Source organism: Lepisosteus platostomus, chromosome 4, assembly GCF_059453375.1.
Source record: "Lepisosteus platostomus isolate fLepPlt1 chromosome 4, fLepPlt1.hap1, whole genome shotgun sequence".
NCBI classification, from domain to species: domain Eukaryota; kingdom Metazoa; phylum Chordata; class Actinopteri; order Semionotiformes; family Lepisosteidae; genus Lepisosteus; species Lepisosteus platostomus.
This window is the reverse complement of record NC_142614.1, coordinates 8,512,314-8,534,805: the sequence shown is the minus strand read 5'-3', so window position 1 is coordinate 8,534,805 and position 22,492 is coordinate 8,512,314. Positions and strand designations below refer to the sequence as shown.

The 22,492-nt window shown below is 48.9% G+C and overlaps 4 protein-coding genes across 4 annotated transcripts; all 4 read right to left on the bottom strand.

Annotated features, from left to right (window-relative positions):
* Nucleotides 1-4,102: 4,102 nt before the first annotated feature.
* LOC148672428 (zona pellucida sperm-binding protein 4-like) lies at nt 4,103-6,375 on the bottom strand. Its single transcript, XM_088627254.1, has 7 exons — nt 6,320-6,375; nt 5,198-5,325; nt 4,931-5,120; nt 4,696-4,843; nt 4,544-4,619; nt 4,339-4,461; nt 4,103-4,259 (listed from the first exon to the last, which is right to left on the bottom strand). The coding sequence occupies exons 1-7, from the start codon at nt 6,373-6,375 to the stop codon at nt 4,123-4,125; spliced, it is 858 nt and encodes a 285-aa protein (XP_088483380.1). The 3' UTR covers nt 4,103-4,122.
* A 1,392-nt stretch (nt 6,376-7,767) lies between these two features.
* On the bottom strand, nt 7,768-9,825 carry LOC148672427 (zona pellucida sperm-binding protein 3-like). Its single transcript, XM_088627253.1, has 9 exons — nt 9,463-9,825; nt 9,271-9,389; nt 9,092-9,195; nt 8,816-8,993; nt 8,617-8,734; nt 8,409-8,494; nt 8,221-8,339; nt 8,006-8,131; nt 7,768-7,919 (listed from the first exon to the last, which is right to left on the bottom strand). Exons 1-9 carry the CDS (start codon nt 9,823-9,825, stop codon nt 7,804-7,806), a joined length of 1,329 nt encoding a protein of 442 aa, XP_088483379.1. The 3' UTR covers nt 7,768-7,803.
* Nucleotides 9,826-15,544: 5,719 nt separating this feature from the next.
* LOC148672426 (zona pellucida sperm-binding protein 4-like) lies at nt 15,545-17,507 on the bottom strand. Its single transcript, XM_088628159.1, has 9 exons — nt 17,292-17,507; nt 17,029-17,216; nt 16,854-16,951; nt 16,638-16,765; nt 16,371-16,560; nt 16,136-16,283; nt 15,984-16,059; nt 15,780-15,902; nt 15,545-15,701 (listed from the first exon to the last, which is right to left on the bottom strand). The coding sequence occupies exons 1-9, from the start codon at nt 17,503-17,505 to the stop codon at nt 15,565-15,567; spliced, it is 1,302 nt and encodes a 433-aa protein (XP_088484285.1). The 5' UTR covers nt 17,506-17,507; the 3' UTR covers nt 15,545-15,564.
* A 2,085-nt stretch (nt 17,508-19,592) lies between these two features.
* On the bottom strand, nt 19,593-21,652 carry LOC148672425 (zona pellucida sperm-binding protein 3-like). Its single transcript, XM_088627252.1, has 9 exons — nt 21,290-21,652; nt 21,098-21,216; nt 20,919-21,022; nt 20,641-20,818; nt 20,442-20,559; nt 20,234-20,319; nt 20,046-20,164; nt 19,831-19,956; nt 19,593-19,744 (listed from the first exon to the last, which is right to left on the bottom strand). Exons 1-9 carry the CDS (start codon nt 21,650-21,652, stop codon nt 19,629-19,631), a joined length of 1,329 nt encoding a protein of 442 aa, XP_088483378.1. The 3' UTR covers nt 19,593-19,628.
* Nucleotides 21,653-22,492: the final 840 nt, after the last annotated feature.

The following is a 22,492-nucleotide window of genomic DNA, read 5'->3' as shown; positions in this document are numbered from 1 at the left end:
CTGCTGTTTGCGAGCTCCTTCCTTTTAAAGCCATCGAGACTGTCGCGCGTGATGACGTTCAGGTTCGTAGAGTGAAGATTTTCACGAGGACCCGAACTCTGTCAGCTCACACGCAGGAGGACAGGATATGGAATCCACCCCGTGGAAAAGCCAGTGTAGTTAAAGCGGAGGAAGATCGCGGAGACTAATTTCTCCTGAGCAGACTGCTGATTGTTTACAATGAATATTATAAAGTAGGATCTTCGCTATATTTTGCGGTCACGGTATCTAATAGTTCCTGTTACAGCTGTTGCTTCTGACAAGATGTACAAAATAAATAAGATAAGAGCTAGTCCCGAAACGTCTGAATTTACATAAATTCTAAGATTATTATTGAATTAAAACTGTGAATGTCTCCTTCTGCCAAAATGACCATTGTATAGTTACAGTCTTGTAAATGATAAAACTCCTTCTGCTTCGCCGGTCAATTCGGAGGAAAAGCGCTGGGTGAACGATTTCAAGAATTAAAAGCCTAAAACGGGAGAAAGGGAGAAACTCGTCGTGATATTTCCTTCTCCGGATCTGTGTGCAGTGCAGACACGCTTTGTCCCAGCGAACATGTCGGACGCGCGCGGAGCGCAGACAACTGTTCTCACACCTTCCGATTCAGGAGTGAAACAGGCGCCTGGCGTTGCTGCTCTTTACATTAGCAGCCGCGCTTGATCGTTTGCAACAGATTAAAAACGGGCTGCACGCATGCTTCTCTGTTAGCACTGCTTTGCTGAAGCTCTGGGGTCCTGGGTTCGATTCGTTGTGGGGTTTCTTCTGGAGGAGTTTGCAAGCTCTCCATTTTCACCCCACCGTCCAAATACTGTACGTGCTGTCACGGTGAACGGCCGGACTAACTCCCCCCCGCACGTCTGATGGTCCATTGTGTGTCGGCTTAGGAACCGGCTGGTCTCCACTTTCTGTTGGGCTCAGTGCTTTCAAGTTCTTTCATGTAGACGAGCTGTTGAGAAATCCTACTAATTATTAGTTTTTCTTGTGACACTCAACTGTGCATCGCCCATTTTTCTTGCTTAAGCCTGTATTTTACACACAAAAGAAACATGCGTAGCGTCATAGGAATTGTGTAATACATCTATAGATTTTCTCACATTTTTATCCTGTACAATGTTGCAAGGGAAGCTGAAGCCTATCCCAGCAAGCAACAGGCCCAAAGTGGGGTACACCCAGGATGGGACACCAGTCTATTGCAGTGAATATTGGAAGGTAGTGTTGTTTTTTAAATGGTCCAATAAAACAATGAATTTCCGATACTTGCACACCCTTTTCAAATCACATTTTTTAATGCAAACTTACAGTGCCCTCCAGAATTGTTGGCACCCTTGGTTAAGATGAGCAATAAAGGCAATGAAAAATTCTTTGTTGTTTATCAGCTTGATCTTACACTGAAAATATGAGAGAAATCTAACCTTTCGGTGAGGTAAAATTGTTCAAAGAAAAAAAAATCCTTTTAAAAAACAAACATTTTTCTCAAAAACACACGTGTCACAATTACTGGCACCCCTCCCTTTGCCAAGATAACAGCACTGAGTCTTCTCTAATAATGCTGGATGAGGTGGGAGAACACATACTGTATAAAGGGATCTGAGATCCTTCAGAGTCCTTGGTCCTCGCTTGTGGACTCTCCTCTTCAGCTCACCCCACAGCTTGATTCTGTGGTCAGTGAACCATGTCTGTGTGGATTTGGATCATTGTCCTGCTGGAAGATCCAACCACGACCCAGTCTTAGCCTCCTGGCAGAGGCAGCCAGATATTGACCTAAAATCTCCTGGTATTTGGTGGAGTCCATGATGCCGTGTATCCTAACAAGATTCCCAGGGCCTTTGGAAGATAAACAGCCCCACAACATCACAGATCCACCACCACACTTCACAGTGGGGAGAAGGTTCGTTTTCTGCATGACCTTGACTCTTTTTATGCCAAACCCACCTCTGGCGTTTGTTGCCAAAATGCTCTATTTTTGTCTCATCTGACCATAGAACCCGTTTCCAATCAGAGTTCCAGTAATACTTCGCAAACTCCAGGCGCTTACTTTTGTGGTTTGACGACAGCAGGGGCTTTCTTCTGGCAAGCCTTCCAAATGGTTTGTTGGCACAGAGGTGGCTTCTAATTGTAGTTTTGGAGACTTGGTGACCCCAGGATGCAACCAACTCCTGCAATTGTCCAACTGTGATCCTTGGAGAAAGTTTTGCCTCACAAACCATCTTCTTCACTGTGTGTGTGGGCAAAATACACTTGAGTCCTCTCTCAGGCAGGTTCATCAGAGCTCCGGTTGTTTGAAACGTCTTAATGATTGCCCTTATAGTGGAGATGGGTATTTTCAGGTGTGAAGCAAGTTTTACAACCGTTGCCCGATTGATGAAGGTCTGTCTCATTTAATTTTTGTGTTCTCTGGTCTTCCCCATGTTGATGGATGACTGAGGGTGTTTGTCCTGCCTGTTACCTCATATTTATACCGCAGTGAAACAGGAAGTCAAGGATGACCACTTAAGAGTTCCTAAAGACTCAGGTGTACTTTAAAAAGGTCAAATATGAATGGGAATATATGTCAATTAGATTTTGCTCTTAGGAATTTCTAGGGATGCCAATAATTGTGACACCTGCGTTTTTGAGAGAAAAAATTAAGGCTTTTTTTCCTTTGACTAATTGTACCTCACTGGAAGGTTAGATTTCTCTCCTATTTTCAGTGTGAGATCAAGCTGATGAACAAAGATTTTTCATAGCCTTTATTGCTCATCTTAACCAAGGGTGCCAATAATTCTGGAGGGCACTGTAAGTTTGCATTAACAATTCTGATTTGAAAAGGGTGTGCAAGTACCATTTGTTACCCAGCAACATTTGAAAAGGGTCTGAATACTTCTGCAAGGCACTTTGGCTGCTTTCAGGGACACAGACAAGCAGTAGCGGATTCTTAGTAAGGTCTCTGGTAAAGAACTGCCAGCCACTGACAATGACTGTTGGAAGTAATGCACAGACATTCCTGCCCCCAGCGTTCATCACAGGCATTTCGTTTTCACAAGATGACATGATACACGATGCACCGACCTCGTGGTAAAACATTAAGGACCGGGACTGGTCTGGATTTCAGGCAGCCCATTTGCTTAAGGTGACCGAGTGAGGGAACTGACCAGGGTCCTGAAGTGCTCCAGCAGGCAGCATTAATCTAGCTCTACCTACTCAGTCAAGAATAAAAGGCAACAGGTTAATTAGCAGCCCACTTCCAGCTCTCACTACTGACAGGAGTATTTCACTACAAGACCACTGCTCTTGTGACTCAAATTTGTGAACAGGCACTAAACGGACAAGTCCTTACAGATTGATAAACCCATCATCTACAGGCCAAGCAAAACCCTCGAGCTGGGAGCAGGGGTGTAGCCTAGATGGAACTAGAGAAGAAAGCCCAAGTACACCCCAGCAAGCTACAGTTCTTCAAATTGGAGAGGTGCCCCTATGCTGGCAGGACAGCCAGTTAGAGCACAGGCCCACCCAAAAATCAATTCCTGGCTCCACCCCCAAGTGTAAGCACTTGAACATGAAATTTGGAAAACACTGATCCCCACTGAGAGTCTTCCAGCTTCTTCTGAGCATGCTGGAAGAGCTAAAGCAAGCAAATGCAGGCACATAGGATGTAAACAAGGGGTGATGCAATTGTGCATGACTACACATCCACACAGTAAGATTAAAGAGAATGATGGAACTCTCCCAAAATCAGTACACTGTGGGAAGAGAGCTCACAAGAAGGTAGTGGAGAGGGAATACAGAAGAGCGGGGATTGATACTGAAAGCCACAGGGACTGGAAGGGGCATGAGGGAGGTGGTATATAGCCATGCTTGTCTGTTCTTTAACAACAGACACTGCTCAAGCAAGTAGAAATCAGGGCTAGGATAAAAAGAAGGGATTACACGGATTAGCTAAATGTGGAAAGGAAGCTTAGCTGGCTGTCAAAAAGCTAAGCAGATCCACATCTTTCCCGAAGAAACAGCCAGGAATCTAGCAGCTCACCAGCACTATGATAGTCCCAAGGAACACACTAAAACAATACTAAGCCACAATAAGTAGAGATCAGTGCAAATCCTTTATTCACACTCCATGCACAGCTTGGTATTCTGGATCTGAGGTCTAGATCTCCACACAGCCACCAGCACCAGAGCAGAGACCACAAGCACAGTGGAGGCAGCAACTACCAGCAGCCCATAGCTCAGGAACCGAGGTGCTGTGGAGAGAAGAGCTTTAGTCAGTGGTCAGACACAGGGAACAGGATCAGACACTCAGCCTCCAACCCCCTCCCTCACCTTCAAGATGGGAATCCACTTGAGCCAGAGCTGGAAGCTCGGATCCAACCAGGATCACTTCCCCACTGGACACCAGTGCCGTTTCTCTGGAGGAGTCCTGTGCCACTTGAGCAACAGCTCTTCCTGCAAGAGGAAGGGACACCAGCATGAGGAAAGGATACACAGCTGACTGGCACACACAACTGCCCATCCCAAGAGAACTCACTCCTCCTGCCACAGGTGGGCACACAGCGCTCAGTAGCAGTCGGCTGGCACACTGCCGCACTACAGTGGATGAACACCTGGAGAGAGCACAGCAAGGGTCACTGCACAGCACAGGACCAGCCACCACCTCCTTCCCCACAAGCTGCTCCCTACCTTCTCCATCAGAGGCACCTGAGAGGCAGGATCCACAAAAGTGAACATCTGAATCATGAAGCGCTGGTAGTGCGTTGGGTACGGCAGCCCTGAGGAGCCGCCCACAGGGATCAAGGTGGTCTGGTAGTTGTCACCTCTGTAGGGACACCTGCAAGGACAGCAACAGGGAGGGTGAGCCCTGCCACAAGGGGACACTACAGAGACAAGCCAGTCGGAGCCACAGGGGTCAGGTTACCCAGCAACCAGAAGGCTCCAGCTGGGCTGGCTGAGAGGACTGGGAGTGGAAGTGGCCCAGCAGTCCCCCAGGGTCAGGACAATGTTGGGGTCAGCCCTGTTCAAGATGTGGACCTCCACATACACAGGATCTCGCAACACCTTGGTCACAGGGTAGTCCAGGTCACTGTAGTAGGAGTCATACAGCTCTCCTGAGGACAAGAGCAGCAGTGGGGTTCAGCAGAAGCCCCACACACTCGGCTCACACAGCCCAAGGCCGGACAGCTACCTCTTGCAATCCTGAGCTCCACACGGAGAGGTCCTGGAGACACTGCCGGAGGGGGTGGGGAGACCGTGTAGACCACAGCCCGCACTGGAACAAGGTCATCGTTTGCATACCTGCACTGGAAGAACAGCCTGGAGAGAGAAGCAGGCAGTCATGGGATCCAGACAGGACCTGGCAAGACCAGAACGCTCTGGGAAGCAGCAGCTGCTCACTCACTTGTAGAAACTGTCCCTTGTGATGGAGCCAGCAGGTCCCCCCAATCACAGCAAATGTTGAGGACATCATGTTCTCATACACCACAGCACCACCTTCAGTCTAGAGGAAGGGCACATGAACAAGGTCAGGAACCACTACAGCAGCAACACCCTCAGCTGAAGGATCAAGCCCCTCACCTTCATGCTGGTGCCACAGGCACTGACTGGGAACTGGAACATGGCAAAGCCAGCAGTGGTGCCAACAGGGCCACAGGGGGGACTCCTGCCCCCCTGCAGGCTGACTGAACCCAGGCTCAGCTGAGGGCTAGTGGCATTCCTGGACACGACCACCACAAACTGGCCATCCCTGGTGCACTGGACAGTCACTGGAGGAAAGCAAGAGCTGGTAAACCAAGCCTGTTAAGCTCATCATAGAAGACGCTCAAGATCCCAAAACCCACCTTCATTCCCATAGTAACAGCTATTCCGGCTGGTCGGATCAAAGCAGCAATTCTTAGCTTCACAGTCACTTTTACTGATAGTCAAGTTACCACATGCTATCTTATCACTGTCATTAACCAGGCACTTCTGAACCTGAGCTACAGACCAATCCAACGCCAGCAAAAACACCACACTGCACAACCCCATCCTCCCTCTGATCATGAACTTCTCCATCGTGAAACTCGCCGAGGAATGGCAAACAAGCTGCGCTCAGCTCCTGAAATACTCGCTGCGCCCTGATTGGCTGAGGGCAGCGATTGGAGGGCTGTAGGGCCGGAGCGCGCGCACGAGGATTTCGGACACTCAGAGGGTCGTCAGACTCAGCTGATTAATCACGGAGCGTTCTGTTCGACTGGAACGAGCTATCACGCGGGTTAGACTAATGTATCTGACTCAAAACTAATTTATGGCGTCTGTTAGTTAGGCTTACCATATTTTGTTTTTCAAGATAGAGGACGGGGGGACGATCATCGACACTCGACACATGCCTCCAAAGTAATGAATCTTTATTACGTTTTCTAATCAAAAAAGCAATTTAAACTCTCTAGTTTTTATTAATCTTCTTAGTAAACTTTTAAACACTTGCAGGGATGCTCTTTCTCTTCCATTTTGGCAAACAAGGAAAAAAAATATAGCCCTATTTTTAAAAGGTTTCTTTTTTCATTTTAACACAAAAGTCTTAACGTCTGAGAAAAAGATAGGACTTCTCCTAAATGATCAATTTGGCTCTACCTTTATTTCTATAATTCATTTATAATCGATCGTCAATTAATTTTCTAGGCCAGGCGTTTAATTTATTTACGTTCATTTGAATTGAAAAGACGCAGAGTACATTATACTGCGTTTTTGCGCTGTATTACTAAACATCGTTTTTACAGAATGAATCGTTTTGCTCATTACTCTCCCCAACGAGCAGAAGAGTGAGATGTAAGAATATTTCAACATGAATTCGTCCACTGGTTTGGCGCGAATGTTTTCTTGAAAGAGCGCTAGAAAAACACGCGGCGGCTGTGACAGGGGCCAGGCGACTCCCCCGGCCAGCGGAGAAGGTTAAAGCCGCGAGTTCAGCGTTTTGTGCTGAAACCCCGGGGGAAGACTGGGTCGACAAAACCGCTAGAATACCGGGTCTCTCCCCTTGTGAAAGAAACATTCATTTCCTTGTGACCGGTTTAAAGCTGGATAATACGATACCCGTTTGTGAGTAAAATGCTACTGCTCCTGGGAAGGGCAGGAACAATCGCTACCAGCACAGACGAGAATCTCGGTCCCTAGCGTCCCCATGTAGTTTCACGGAAATTCCTACATTTTAATCCCATATTCTACGGCCTAAAGGGAGAGTGATTCGTCCAATATACATACACAGTACACAAGGGTCTTTACTAGTTTCTACACCGATCTCTGATGTACAATAGTCCTCTAAAGGTATCTATGATAGACCTCCAACCATTTATGTATAGTGATCAAATACATTAGAATCTCATTCTAGACAAATTAAGGACCACATTTAATAGCTGTATGTTCAACATCTTTCCCCCCCCCCCAATAGAAAAAGAGCCCTAAAATCCTCTCTCCAAGGATACGTTGCAGGAGCACTTGTGCCATCTCCTCTAGTAGAACTCTCCTCCAGGCAAGCTTGAAAGGGTAACTATTGTTCCCCCCTGATTTTATGTCTCTGCTCTTCTGCCATTGAGCAGATACTAAGGAACAAGTCTGAGACTCCCACAGGAACCTGAACAGCTGGTGTTCTTCCAAACAGCAGGAGGAGTCTGCTGGAGGAGCTGTAAGAAGAGTGGCCATAGCCTTAGACAGCACAGCATTCATACCCAACCCATACAGATCCCCCCTCCAGCACAGCAAGAAGCAGCTCATGACAAGAGACCCTTTGCAACCAGTTTATTGCTCATTCACATCAAGTCAGTTCATGGGTTTGTGTTGCTTCCTCCTGTGCAGGACTGTCCCCAGCAGAGCAGCAGAGACCAGCCCCACCGCAGTCACCACACCAGCCAGGATCACAGCCTCCACAGGCAGGCCTGGAAAGAAAGCACAGAGGAGCCTCACCAAGTGGGCACTGCCACAGAGAGGGGCCAGCTGACATGACAGCACCTCCTGCCAGTACCTGTGGCTTTGCCCTCCTCTGCTCTTAGCTGGGAGCTCTGGCCTTCTGCCTCCACTGGCCTCTCAGCAACCTGCTCTTGCAGCACAAACACAGGACCAACAGTGGCATCAGCTTCCCACTCAGGAGCTGCAACAAGAGCAGGACAAGCCTGGCTGTAGACCCCCCACTTTCCTGAGGAGATCCATGCCATGAGCAGCAGAGCAGAGGTGCCTTACCCCCTGTAGAAGCCAGGTCCCTCCTGCTCCTGTCACCCCAATACCTGGATCGTATACTTGGCACACAGCTGGAGTCACAGCAGCTGCAGACCTGGTCACTCCCATCCACTGATCTCCACCTACAGCAGGGACACGGGTCAGAGCAGCTCCCTCAGCTGGACACAGCAGCCCCCTGCCTCCTCACTGACCTGCTGCCCTCAGTGTAGCAGTCCTTGTTCAGGGAGTCCACACTCTGGGAAGCAGGAGTCACCTTCAGGTGGCAGGTGATGTAGATCTGCCAAGAGCACGAGTGGATCAAGCTACACCCAGGCCTCCATCTTGGGCTTGTAATGGAAATGCTGTTCCACAACCCTCACAAACCCATGAAAGCAGAAGGTACCAGGATCAAGTACTCACTGAGCTCCTGGCATCCTGATAGAACCTGAAGGCATCCAGCTTCATCTGCAGCTTGGTGTCCTGGGTTCTTAGCATGAACTGCGAGCTGGAGCCTGTGGATTTGGCATCAGTCAGGCACCTGAAAGGAGAGAAGGCAGTGTAGAACTGGAGAGACGGCAGGCAGTGTTCACTAGCTCAAGCCACCCGAGGTCACACCCACCCTTTGTTCTCAATGAAGGAGTAGCTGGGGGTGGAGGTCTGGTCAGGGACCAAGGTGGCCACGCAGCTGTCCACAAAGAGCCGAAGGGGCTGGTGGTTGGCCTGGGTGACGGAGGCTTCGATGTTCAGGACGTCCCCCAGGTAGAACACATTGGAGGACCTCTGGGAGCGCCAGTCATCTGGATGGGAAAGGAACCCCAATCTCAAGCACAGACCCCATCGATCCAACTGCACTGCCTGTACAGTCACACCGTGCTTCATCTCAGGGGAGACCTACCATTCATGAGGCTCAGAGAGAAGCCCAGCAGATCCTCAGCAGACTTGGTGGAGGTGTAGGGGACCCAGGTGGGCTTCAGGGCATTGCTGCTCACATTGTGGAGCCTAGCAGACAGGAGGCAGGTGTCAGCAGGGAGTCAAGCTCCAGGCAGTCAGCCCTGCTGCTCCTCCAGGACTCACCTCATGTAGTGACACTCGATACCCACAACAGCACCATTCGTTCTCACTATGGGGGTGTTGGCCAGCGGCTTCGGGGTGTAGTTGAGAGAGAAGCTGTACACCAGTTGCTCATCCACGGTCTAGACAGATCACAGATCCAGTCACCCAACAGCCGAGAACCGGAAGCAGCCCAACCACAGAACCACTTCTTACCTGCAGCACACTGCGACACGCCTGCAGCTCAGCCTCGAAGATCAGGAGCTGCGCCGCAGTGTCCTGCCTGGTGACCGCACAGTCTCCCAGGCTGAGATCCGAAGCGTTGATCAGCTGCCCGGTGCTGAACAGGTCTGTCTTGACCTGCACCACGATTGTACTCTCCCCACACTGCACCGACACAGCCCGGATAACCTGCTGCTTCTGCTGCCGTGGCAGCAGAGGCGAGTCCAGAAAGGCGACCCCCTTGCGCCTGATGCCGGATTGGACGTTAGCCCGGGCACGCCATTGCGCAGCATCACACAGAACTGCGAGGAACAGCAAGGTCAACAACTGAAAGGAAAGACCACTAGAAAACCACATCTTGAAATGAAAACAACCCACAAAACCACGATACCTGCTGTTTTCGAGCTCCTTCCTTTTAAAGCCACCGAGACTATCGCGCGTGATGACGTTCAGGCTCGTAGAGTGAAGATTTTCACGAGGACCCGAACTCTGTCAGCTCACACGCAGGAGGACAGGATATGGAATCCAACCCGTGGAAAAGCCAGTGTAGTTATATAGTATTGTATAATACAATGAATATTATAAAGTAGGATCTTCGCTATATTTTGCGGTCACGGTATCTAATAGTTCCTGTTACAGCTGTTGCTTCTGACAAGATGTACAAAATAAATAAGATAAGAGCTAATCCTGAAACGTCTGAATTTACATAAATTCTAAGATTAATATTGAATTAAAACTGTGAATGTCTCTTTCTGCCAAAATGACCATTGTATAGTTACAGTCTTGTAAATGATAAAACTCCTTCTTTATTTTCGTTCGAATGTTCTTCTGCTTCGCCGGTTAATTTGGAGGAAAAGCGCTGGGTGAACGATTTCAAGAATTAAAAGCCGAGAAAGGGAGAAACTCGTCGTGATATTTCCTTCTCCGGATCTGTGTGCAGTGCAGACACGCTTTGTCCCAGCGAACATGTCGGACGCGCGCAGAGCGCAGACAACTGTTCTCACACCTTCCGATTCAGGAGTGAAACAGGCGCCTGGCGTTGCTGCTCTTTACATTAGCAGCCGCGCTTGATCGTTTGCAACAGATTGAAAACGGGCTGCACGCATGCTTCTCTGTTAGCACTGCTTTGCTGAAGCTCTGGGGTCCTGGGTTCGATTCGTTGTGGGGTTTCTTCTGGAGGAGTTTGCAAGCTCTCCATTTTCACCCCACCGTCCAAATACTGCACGTGCTGTCACGGTGAACGGCCGGACTAACTCCCCCCCGCACGTCTGATGGTCCACTGTGTGTCGGCTTAGGAACCGGCTGGTCTCCACTTTCTGTTGGGCTCAGTGCTTTCAAGTTCTTTCATGTAGACGAGCTGTTGAGAAATCCTACTAATTATTAGTTTTTCTTGTGACACTCAACTGTGCATCGCCCATTTTTCTTGCTTAAGCCTGTATTTTACACACAAAAGAAACATGCGTAGCGTCATAGGAATTGTGTAATACATCTATAGATTTTCTCACATTTTTATCCTGTACAATGTTGCAAGGGAAGCTGAAGCCTATCCCAGCAAGCAACAGGCCCAAAGTGGGGTACACCCAGGATGGGACACCAGTCTATTGCAGTGAATATTGGAAGGTAGTGTTGTTTTTTTTTAATGTATCAATAAAACAATGAATTTCTGATACAGTGGGGGTGTTACAGACGTATGCCTAGCTTTACTGTTTCATGTTTCCATGCTATGTTTCTTCTGTAATAGTGCGTCTTCCTGACTACATAGTTTTAAATCAGCACTGCTTCTACGACAAACCAAGCTCTTCGATGTCAATCATGCGTCACATTTCCAGTTTTGATTTTCTTTCAGATATCTGCTTGAGCATGTACTGTGTCCTCCAGAATTATTGGCACCCTTGGTAAAGATGAGCCAAAAAGGCTATGAAAAATGTCTTTGTTGTTCATCAGCTTGATCTTACACTGAAAATATGAGAGAAATCTAACCTTTCGGTGAGGTAAAACTGTTCAAAGAAAAAAAATCCTTTTAAAAAACAAACATTTTTCTCAAAAACACACGTGTCACAATTATTGGCACCCCTCCCTTTGCCAGGATAACAGCACTGAGTCTTCTCTTATAATGCTGGATGAGGTGGGAGAACACATACTGTATAAAGGGATCTGAGATCCTTCAGAGTCCTTGGTCCTCGCTTGTGGACTCTCCTCTTCGGCTCACCCCACAGCTTGATTCTGTGGTCAGTGAACCATTTCTGTGTGGGTTTGGATCATTGTCCTGCTGGAAGATCCAACCACTACCCAGTCTTAGCCTCCTGGCAGAGGCAGCCACATTTTGACCTAAAATCTCCTGGTATTTGATGGAGTCCATGATTCCATGTATCCATCCAATCTGTGGGGATGCAGATCTCCCGCAGACGCAAAGACGCAGTGGCAGGCTGGTTGCTGTGCCAATCAGCGCTCTCTGGCTCTGTGCCAGGCAGTGGTGCTGCTTGCGACGTAGTGAGAGAGATTTCTACTGAGATGCTCTAGCAGTGGGCTCTCTGAAGTCCGGCTAGCTAGTTCTGGCTTACTAGCAGAGTTTGTGCACAGGAGAAAAATGACTGCGGGTCCCAGCAGGTCAGGAAGAAGACCGGTCCGTGCCTGATGAAGCGCTAGTTCTGAATAGTGATTCAGCTGTCCACGAGGCTTGCTGCTGATGCTAACCTCGGGTGGATCCTTTGGTTACACGCTGGCAACCTCCGTCCTCGACTCTTAGAACAAAGGAAAGTCCTGCACTCGGACACACTGGCCGTTACGTGGTGGTCCAGGCTGAGTCTGAGGATGTTCAGGTGGAGCCCTGAGGCTGAATGTCCAGCAGGCACGCTGCGAGAATCTCCTGCGCTTCCCCAACTGTTCTGCCCTGCAAACCGTTCCCCAGGGGCTCCGTGTTGCCTCTTTTTACCTAGAGGAACTGCAGGTTGTTCATTGGTTGAAAGTTTCATGGGCATCAGAGATCCACGTGAGGTTAACCTGCCCTACCAGTTCCGGATTGGCTGATGAGTAACCATGCCCTTAGGGTCGTAAACCAACTTTGAATCAGACTCTCCCTTGAAATCTCAGACTTTAAGGCGCCAGAGATGAACAGTTATTAAGTTTGCTGGAGAATATCAGGAATTGGGAGTTGCTCCTTATCAGGACACTCTATCAGCTAGAACAGTGGTTCTCAAACTCTGGTACGTGCCGCCAGGTGGTAAGCCATATGACCCTGGAACTGTGTTGTGTGCGCTGAAAAATCGGGATGGGTTTTCATATTTTTTATTTTAATACGTGTCCAATACGCAGCCTACGTACTACGGTACAGCGCGCGCTAATTTGAGTGGACACAGAGTTATGATGTAATTCTATACCGCTCTATAGGAATGCATGCTATGAAGTAAGTGACCAATTGTATTTAAAAAAAGCTATCTCCACCAAATAGGGAGGTAGGAGAACGTGCGTGATCTTGGAACACGCCAATCTTGTAAGCATGGGAAAGCGTGATAGATAACAGAAAAATATATAAGAACTGTTCTGGGTTAGTTTGAGAAAAATACATCAGGTATCTCTGTTTCGCATCCATGCGCTTGAAGGAAAAACTTCTGAGATGGACTTCTGACTGCCTTTAAAGGGGAAATGGGAAATATTTCTCCAACAGCGCCACATTCGTCAACAATTGATTGAAAATGAATACCTCGCAAAAATCAAGTATTATGTCCTGGCTGAAAGGAATAGACACCAAGAGTAATGAGGCCAGCTCCGACAGATCATGCACACCTGTTGAGATTGAGGAGGATTATACATCGGCCACCGACAAACTCTGCTGCTGAACCTGCTAGTGTTAGCAAGCGTCGGAAGATGGCTACAAGGCGGTACGATCCAAATGATCTAAATTTGGGATTTACTTACACCGGGACAGAGGAAGACCCAAGACCACAGTGTGTCGTGTGCTGTGAGATTCTCAGCAATGGAAGCATGAAGCCAGCACTTTACTACGAAGCATGCGCTCTTGAAGGATAAGCCTGTTGATTTTTTTCAAAGGAAACTTAAAGATCTGAAGCAGCACAAGTCCACCATAACAAACAGTGCCACTCCAATTTCCAAAGCCCAAGAAGCATCTTACTACTCAAGCTTGCGGATCGCTAAAGCAGGTAAGCCCCACACTATCGGTGAAGAACTTTGTTTACCATTGGTAAAAGAGCTGATACTTATTACGTGTGGAGAAAAAGCTGCTAAACAGCTCGACCTGGTGGCCCTTTCGAATGACACAGTCACTCGCAGAATTATTGATATGGCAGATGATGTCAAAAGTACGCTGATAGAGCGCGTTAAGATGAGCAGATTCTTTTCACTGCAATTAGATGAGTCTGTAGATGTCGTCAATTTGGCAGATTTGCTTGTTTACGTTAGATATGAGTTTGAGGGCATGTCGCATGAGGACTTTCTGTTCTGCGAGCCGCTACCAACAAGAACTACAGGAGAGCACATATTTCAGCTTCTGAATGAATTTATTGAAGAGAATGGCATTGACTGGAAAAAATGCGTCGGAGTTTGTACAGACGGTGCTAGAGCGACGACAGGCAGACACAGCGGTGTAGTTGCACGAATTAGAAGAGGTTGCTCCAGATATGAAGTGGACGCACTGCAGCATCCACCGCGAGGCCTTGGCCGCCAATAAAATGCCTGAGGATTTGAAATCCGTGTTAGACTCTGCTGTCAAAGTTGTGAATTTGATCAAAGCTCGACCAATGAATTCACGTCTGTTCAGTGTGCTTTGTAATGAAATGGGCAGCGAACATGTGCAGCTTTTTCTACATACTGAAGTGAGATGGTTATCAAGGGGCAGAGTGCTCACGAGGCTCCTTGAGCTGCACTCTGAGGTACGGATGTTTTTGCATGACCAGCAATCTCCCTTGGCAAGTCTATTTGATGATCCAGTGTGGCTGGTAAAATTGGCCTACCTGGCTGATATATTCTCATGTTTGAATGAGCTGAATCTGGGTCTGCAGGGCTTCTCTTTAACAATTTTTGATGTGTCTGACAAGATCACTGCTATGAAGAAAAAGCTGCAACTGTTTGTTAAAATCAACGCATGTGATGCGTCTGCTTTCCCAACTCTGGAGAACCATCTGCACACATATGGTGTGGAACTTGATGCTGCTGTTCGAGATGTGATTGCAGTGCACCTCTTCTCATTGAAAGAACAGGTCTCAGGGTATTTTCCAGTTGAGGCCACACCAGAGTGGATCAGGAACCCCTTTACTGTTGATGCCGAAAGAATACCCAAGAATCTCTCCTGTGCTGAGCAAGAGAAGTTGCTCGAGTTATCAGCTGATGTGACTCTGATGTCAGAATTGAAACGACAGTCACCGTTGCATTTCTGGATCCAAAGACAGAGTGAATACCCAGCCCTCTCATTCAAGGCTGTGCAATTTTTGATGCCTTTTGCTACTACCTACCTTTGTGAGAAAGGCTTCTCTGCAATCAAGACAAAGTACCACAGCAAAATGGATGCTGAGCCAGATCTGCGGTTGAAGCTCACTGCCCATCGTCCATGACATTGGGAGGCTTTGCCAAACTAAACAAGCTCACCCCTCTCACTGAAATGGGAAGTGCTCAGTGTTATTTGTGTTTCCATTTTTATGTGTATGTGAGAGTGTGCACATGCCCTCATGTTGGTCATTGAGATTTTCTGTGGTTCCTATGGGAAGATGACTTGGAGGTGGTACTTGGTCCAAAAAGTTTGAGAACCACTGAGCTAGAAAAACCTTACTTGTTAACCACATGGAATGGCCTCTCTGTATCAAGCACCACTGAGATGAAAGAGAGAGGGACTAGCAAGGGAGCAGAAAACTTAATTGCGGTATTTTAGTAAGCCTTGCCGCTACAACACCGATCAGCAAAATGTGGAAAGGGTGTCAAAAACCTAGACAGATGCACTTGTTCCCTGAAGAAAAAAAAAAACAGGAAGCTAGAAGCTCACCAACACTAACATACCAGATGGAGGTATCGACACCACCCCTATGATATTCACAAGGAACACACTAAAACAATACTAAGCCACAATGCGTAGAGATCAGTGCAAAGCCTTTATTCACACTCCATGCACAGCTTGGCATTCTGGATCCGAGGTCTAGATCTCCACACAGCCACCAGCACCAGAGAACAGACCACAAGCACAGTGGAGGCAGCAACTGCCAGCAGCCCATAGCTCAGGAACTGGGGTGCTGTGGAGAGAAGAGCTTAAGTCAGTGGACAGACAGGGAAAAGGATCAGACACTCAACCTCCATCCCTCCTTCCTCACCTTCAGGATGGGAATCCAGCCGATCCAGAGCTGGAAGCTCAGACCCAACCAGGATCACTTCCCCACTGGACACCAGCGCAGTTTCTCTGGAGGAGTCCCGTGCCACTTGAGCAACAGCTCTTCCTGCAAGAGGAAAGGACACCAGCATGAGGAAAGGATACACACAGCTGACTGGCACAACTGCCCTGTCCCAAGAGAACTCACTCCTCCTGCCACACATGGGCACACAGCGGTCAGTAGCGGTCGGCTGGCACACTGCTGCACTACAGTGGATGAACACCTAGAGAGAGCAGAGCAAGGGTCACTGCACAGCCCAGGACCAGCCACCACCTCCTTCCCCACAAGCTGCTCCCTACCTTCTCCTTCAGAGGAACCTGAGAGGCAGGATCCACAAAAGTGAACATCTGAATCATGAAGCGCTGGTAGTGCGTTGGGTACGGCAGCCCTGAGGAGCCACCCACAGGGATCAAGGTGGTCTGGTAGTTGTCATCTCTGTAGGGACACCTGCAAGGACAGCAACAGGGAGGGTGAGCCCTGCCACAAGGGGACACTACAGAGACAAGCCAGTCGGAGCCACAGGGGTCAGGTTACCCAGCAACCAGAAGGCTCCAGCTGGGCTGGCTGAGAGGACTGGGAGTGGAAGTGGCCCAGCAGTCCCCCAGGGTCAGGACAATGTTGGGGTCAGCCCTGTTCAAGATGTGGACCTCCACATACACAGGATCCCGCAGCACCTTGGTCACAGGGTAGTCCAGGTCACTGTAGTAGGAGTCATACAGCTCTCCTGAGGACAAGAGCAGCAGCGGGGGTCAGCAGAAGCCCCACACACTCGGCTCACACAGCCCAAGGCCCGACAGCTACCTCTTGCAATCCTGAGCTCCACACGGAGAGGTCCTGGAGACACTGCCGGAGGGGGTGGGGAGACCGTGTAGACCACAGCCCGCACTGGAACAAGGTCATCGTCTGCATACCTGCACTGGAAGAACAGCCTGGAGAGAGAAGCAGGCAGTCATGGGATCCAGACAGGACCTGGCAAGACCAGAGCACTCTGGGAAGCAGCAGCAGCTGCTCACTCACTTGTAGAAACTGTCCCTTGTGATGGAGCCAGCAGGTCCCCCAATCACAGCAAATGTTGAGGACATCATGTTCTCATACACCACAGCACCACCTTCAATCTGGAGGAAGGACACATGAACAAGGTCAGGAATCACCACAGGAACAACATCCTCAGCTGAAGGATCAAGCCCCTCACCTTCATGCTGGTGCCACAGGCACTGACTGGGAACTGGAACATGGCAAAGCCAGCAGTGGTGCTAACAGGGCCACAGGGGGCACTCCTGCCCCCCTGCAGGCTGACTGAACCCAGGCTCAGCTGAGGGCTGGTGGCATTCTTGGACACGACCACCACAAACTGGCCATCCCTGGTGCACTGGACAGTCACTGGAGGAAAGCAAGAGCTGGTAAACCAAGCCTGTTAAGCTCATCATAGAAGACGCTCAAGATCCCAAAACCCACCTTCATTCCCATAGTAACAGCGATTTTGGCTGGTCACATCAAAGCAGCAATTTTTAGCTTCACAGTCGCTTTTACCGATAGTCAAGTTACCACATGCTATCTTATCACCGTCATTAACCAGGCACTTCTGAACCTGAGCTACAGACCAATCCAACGGCAGCAAAAACAACACAATGTACAACCCCATCCTCCCTCTGCTCATTGACTTCTCCATCGTGAAACCCACCGAGGAATTGCAAACAAGCGGCGCTCAGCTCCTGAAATACTCGCTGCGCCCTGATTGGCTGAGGGCGGCGATTGGAGGGCTGTAGGGCCGGAGCGCGCGCACGAGGATTTCGGACACTCAGAGGGTCGTCAGACTCAGCTGATTAATCACGGAGCGTTCTGTTCGACTGGAACGAGCTATCATGCGCGTTAGACCAAGGTCTCCGACTCAAAACTAAATATGTGTGGCATCTATTGCTTCTTTTAGTGATGACCTCGTCTCGATCCCTGAATGACTTGTTGTGTTTAGCCAGACGTAGCTCACACGATGCGATGATTGCCGCTTTCCCTCTTGTATTAGGCCTCGTGAAATCCGACTGCCGCTAGCTGAGATTTTTGTTTTCCACTTTTCTTTTTACTTTTAGCTAACTCGCTATTAGCGGGAGAGTGTGCAGTTTTGAAATGTTGTTCTGTATTTCCCTTTTTCGCGTAGACTCTAGCATTGCAGATTAGATATCATGCGGGTTAGACAAATGTATCTGACTCAAAACTAATTTATGGCGTCTGTTAGTTAGGGTAACCATATTTTGTTTTTCAAGAAAGAGGACGGGGGGACGAACATCGACACTCGACACATGCCTCCAAAGTAATGAATCTTTATTACTTTTTCTAATCAAAAAATCAATTTAAACTCTAATTTGTATTAATCTTCTTAGTAAACGTTTAAACACTTGCAGGGATGCTCTTTCTCTTCCATATTGGCAAACAAGGAAAAAAAATATAGCCCTATTTTTAAAAGTTTTCTTTTTTCATTTTAACAAAAGTCTTAACATCTGAGGAAAAAATGAGGACATCATAACTTTTGCAATCAATGAGGACGTCTCCTAAATGATCGATTTGGCTCTACCTTTATTTCTATAATTCATTTATAATCGTCAATTAATAATGTTCTATGCCAGGCGTTCAATTTATTAACGTTCATTTGAATTTTAATTGAAAAGACGCAGAGTACATTATACTGCGTTTTTGCGCTGTATTACTAAAAATCGGTATGCTCATTACTCTCCCCAACGAGCAGAAAAGTGAGATGTAAGAATATTTCAACATGAATTCGTCCACTGGTTTGGCGCGAATGTTTTCTTGAAAGAGCGCTAGAAAAACACGCGGCGGCTGTGACAGGGGCCAGGCGACTCCCCCGGCCAGCGGAGAAGGTTAAAGCCGCGAGTTCAGCGTTTTGTGCTGAAACCCCGGGGGAAGACTGGGTCGACAAAACCGCTAGAATACCGGGTCTCTCCCCTTGTGAAAGAAACATTCGTTTCCTTGTGACCGGTATGAAGCTGGATAATACGATACCCGTTTGTGAGTCAAATGCTACTGCTCCTGGGAAGGGCAGGAACAATCGCTACCAGCACAGACGAGAATCTCGGTCCCTAGCGTCCCCATGTAGTTTCACGGAAATTCCTACATTTTAATCCCATATTCTACTGCCCAAAGGGACAGTACCCAGTGGGCAGTGATTCGTCCAATATACAGTACAGCGAAAATACGGCTATACGTAAATATACTGTAACGCTCTCGGCTGGGTCTTTACACCTATCTTTGATGTACAATAGTCCTCTAAAGGACTCTGTATGCTGGATCTCCAACCATTTATGTATAATGATCAAATACATTAGAATCTCAATCTAGACAAATTAAGGACCACATTTATACATCTAAGGTATGCCTTTAATAGGTGTATGTTCAACATCTTTTCCCCCCCCCAATAGATGAACAGCCCTAAAATCCTCTCTCCACGGATACGGTGGAGATGGCACAAGTGCTCCTGCACTAGTAGGACTCTGCTCCAGGAAAGCTTGAAAGGGCAGCTATTGTTCCCCCCTGATTTTATGTCCCTGCTCTTCTGCCATTGAGCAGATACTAAGGAACAAGCCTGAGACTCCCACAGGAACCTGAACAGCTGGTGTTCTTCCAAACTGCAGGAAGAGTCTGCTGGAGGAGCTGTAAGAAGAGTGACTATAGCCTTAGACAGCATTCATACCCAACCCATACAGATCCCCCTCTCCAGCACAGCAAGAAGCAGCTCATGACAAGAGACCCTTTGCAACCAGTTTATTGCTCATTCACATCAAGTCAGTTCATGGGTTTGTGTTGCTTCCTCCTGTGCAGGACTGTCCCCAGCAGAGCAGCAGAGACCAGCCCCACCGCAGTCACCACACCAGCCAGGATCACAGCCTCCACAGGCAGGCCTGGAAAGAAAGCACAGAGGAGCCTCAGCAAGCGGGCACTGCCACAGAGAGGGGCCAGCTGATGTGACAGCACCTCCTGCCAGTACCTGTGGCTTTGTCCTCCTCTGCTCTTAGCTGGGAGCTCCGGCCTTCTGCCTCCACTGGCCTCTCAGCAACCTGCTCTTGCAGCACAAACACGGGACCAACAGTGGCATCAGCTTCCCACTCAGGAGCTGCAACAAGAGCAGGACAAGCCTGGCTGTAGACCCCCCACTTTCCTGAGGAGATCCATGCCATGAGCAGCAGAGCAGAGGTGCCTTACCCCCTGTAGAAGCCAGGTCCCTCCTGCTCCTGTCACCCCAATACCTGGATCGTATACTTGGCACACAGCTGGAGTCACAGCAGCTGCAGACCTGGTCACTCCCATCCACTGATCTCCACCTACAGCAGGGACACGGGTCAGAGCAGCTCCCTCAGCTGGACACAGCAGCCCCCTGCCTCCTCACTGACCTGCTGCCCTCAGTGTAGCAGTCCTTGTTCAGGGAGTCCACACTCTGGGAAGCAGGAGTCACCTTCAGGTGGCAGGTGATGTAGATCTGCCAAGAGCACGAGTGGATCAAGCTACACCCAGGCCTCCATCTTGGGCTTGTAATGGAAATGCTGTTCCACAACCCTCACAAACCCATGAAAGCAGAAGGTACCAGGATCAAGTACTCACTGAGCTCCTGGCATCCTGATAGAACCTGAAGGCATCCAGCTTCATCTGCAGCTTGGTGTCCTGGGTTCTTAGCATGAACTGCGAGCTGGAGCCTGTGGATTTGGCATCAGTCAGGCACCTGAAAGGAGAGAAGGCAGTGTAGAACTGGAGAGACGGCAGGCAGTGTTCACTAGCTCAAGCCACCCGAGGTCACACCCACCCTTTGTTCTCAATGAAGGAGTAGCTGGGGGTGGAGGTCTGGTCAGGGACCAAGGTGGCCACGCAGCTGTCCACAAAGAGCCGAAGGGGCTGGTGGTTGGCCTGGGTGACGGAGGCTTCGATGTTCAGGACGTCCCCCAGGTAGAACACATTGGAGGACCTCTGGGAGCTCCAGTCATCTGGATGGGAAAGGAACCCCCAATCTCAAGCATAGATCCCCATCAACCCAACTGCACTGGCTGAACAGTCACACCGTGCTTCATCTCAGGGGAGACCTACCATTCATGAGGCTCAGAGAGAAGCCCAGCAGATCCTCAGCAGACTTGGTGGAGGTGTAGGGGACCCAGGTGGGCTTCAGGGCATTGCTGCTCACATTGTGGAGCCTAGCAGACAGGAGGCAGGTGTCAGCAGGGAGTCAAGCTCCAGGCAGTCAGCCCTGCTGCTCCTCCAGGACTCACCTCATGTAGTGACACTCGATACCCACAACAGCACCATTCGTTCTCACTATGGGGGTGTTGGCCAGCGGCTTCGGGGTGTAGTTGAGAGAGAAGCTGTACACCAGTTGCTCATCCACAGTCTAGACAGATCACAGATCCAGTCACCCAACAGCCGAGAACCGGAAGCAGCCCAACCACAGAACAACTTCTTACCTGCAGCACACTGCGACACGCCTGCAGCTCAGCCTCGAAGATCAGGAGCTGCGCCGCAGTGTCCTGCCTAGTGACCGCACAGTCTCCCAGGCTGAGATCCGAAGCGTTGATCAGCTGCCCGGTGCTGAACAGGTCTGTCTTGACCTGCACCACGATTGTACTCTCCCCACACTGCACCGACACAGCCCGGATAACCTGCTGCTTCTGCTGCCGTGGCAGCAGAGGCGAGTCCAGAAAGGCGACCCCCTTGCGCCTGATGCCGGATTGGACGTTAGCCCGGGCACGCCATTGCGCAGCATCACACAGAACTGCGAGGAACAGCAAGGTCAACAACTGAAAGGAAAGACCACTAGAAAACCACATCTTGAAATGAAAACAACCCACAAAACCACGATACCTGCTGTTTGCGAGCTCCTTCCTTTTAAAGCCACCGAGACTTTCGCGCGTGATGACGTTCAGGCTCGTAGAGTGAAGATTTTCACGAGGACCCGAACTCTGTCAGCTCACACGCAGGAGGACAGGATATGGAATCCAACCCGTGGAAAAGCCAGTGTAGTTATATAGTATTGTATAATACAATGAATATTATAAAGTAGGATCTTCGCTATATTTTGCGGTCACGGTATCTAATAGTTCCTGTTACAGCTGTTGCTTCTGACAAGATGTACAAAATAAATAAGATAAGAGCTAGTCCCGAAACGTCTGAATTTACATAAATTCTAAGATTCATATTGTCTCTTTCTGCCAAAATGACCATTGTATAGTTACAGTCTTGTAAATGATAAAACTCCTTCTTTATTTTCGTTCGAATGTTCTTCTGCTTCGCCGGTTAATTTGGAGGAAAAGCGCTGGGTGAACGATTTCAAGAATTAAAAGCCTAAAACGGGAGAAAGGGAGAAACTCGTCGTGATATTTCCTTCTCCGGGTCTGTGTGCAGTGCAGACACGCTTTGTCCCAGAGAACATGTCCGACGCCCGCGGAGCGCAGACAACTGTTCTCACACCTTCCGATTCAGGAGTGAAACAGGCGCCTGGCGTTGCTGCTCTTTACATTAGCAGCCGCGCTTGATCGTTTGCAACAGATTAAAAACGGGCTGCACGCATGCTTCTCTGTTAGCACTGCTTTGCTGAAGCTCTGGGGTCCTGGGTTCGATTCGTTGTGGGGTTTCTTCTGGAGGAGTTTGCAAGCTCTCCATTTTCACCC

Excerpts from the sequence above, each read along its gene's own strand:
- LOC148672425 (XM_088627252.1), bottom strand. The coding sequence starts at position 21,652 with ATGTGGTTTTCTAGTGGTCTTTCCTTTCAGTTGTTGACCTTGCTGTTC. Across the intron at positions 20,560-20,640 it reads TCCTTCATTGAGAACAAAGG|GTGCCTGACTGATGCCAAAT; the intron begins GTGGGTGTGACC and ends CTCTCCTTTCAG. Across the intron at positions 19,745-19,830 it reads AGAGGAGGACAAAGCCACAG|GCCTGCCTGTGGAGGCTGTG; the intron begins GTACTGGCAGGA and ends CTTTCTTTCCAG.
- LOC148672426 (XM_088628159.1), bottom strand. The coding sequence starts at position 17,505 with ATGGAGAAGTCAATGAGCAGAGGGAGGATGGGGTTGTACATTGTGTTG. Across the intron at positions 17,217-17,291 it reads CTGTTACTATGGGAATGAAG|TGACTGTCCAGTGCACCAGG; the intron begins GTGGGTTTTGGG and ends GCTTTCCTCCAG. Across the intron at positions 15,702-15,779 it reads GCTGGATTCCCATCCTGAAG|CACCCCAGTTCCTGAGCTAT; the intron begins GTGAGGAAGGAG and ends TTCTCTCCACAG.
- LOC148672427 (XM_088627253.1), bottom strand. The coding sequence starts at position 9,825 with ATGTGGTTTTCTAGTGGTCTTTCCTTTCAGTTGTTGACCTTGCTGTTC. Across the intron at positions 8,735-8,815 it reads TCCTTCATTGAGAACAAAGG|GTGCCTGACTGATGCCAAAT; the intron begins GTGGGTGTGACC and ends CTCTCCTTTCAG. Across the intron at positions 8,495-8,616 it reads ATCAGGATGCCAGGAGCTCA|ATCTACATCACCTGCCACCT; the intron begins GTGAGTACTTGA and ends TGCTCTTGGCAG.
- LOC148672428 (XM_088627254.1), bottom strand. The coding sequence starts at position 6,375 with ATGTGTCGAGTGTCGATGATCGTCCCCCCGTCCTCTATCTTGAAAAAC. Across the intron at positions 4,462-4,543 it reads GCCCACCTGTGGCAGGAGGA|GAAGAGCTGTTGCTCAAGTG; the intron begins GTGAGTTCTCTT and ends TTCCTCTTGCAG. Across the intron at positions 4,260-4,338 it reads AGTGGATTCCCATCTTGAAG|CACCTCGGTTCCTGAGCTAT; the intron begins GTGAGGGAGGGG and ends TTCTCTCCACAG.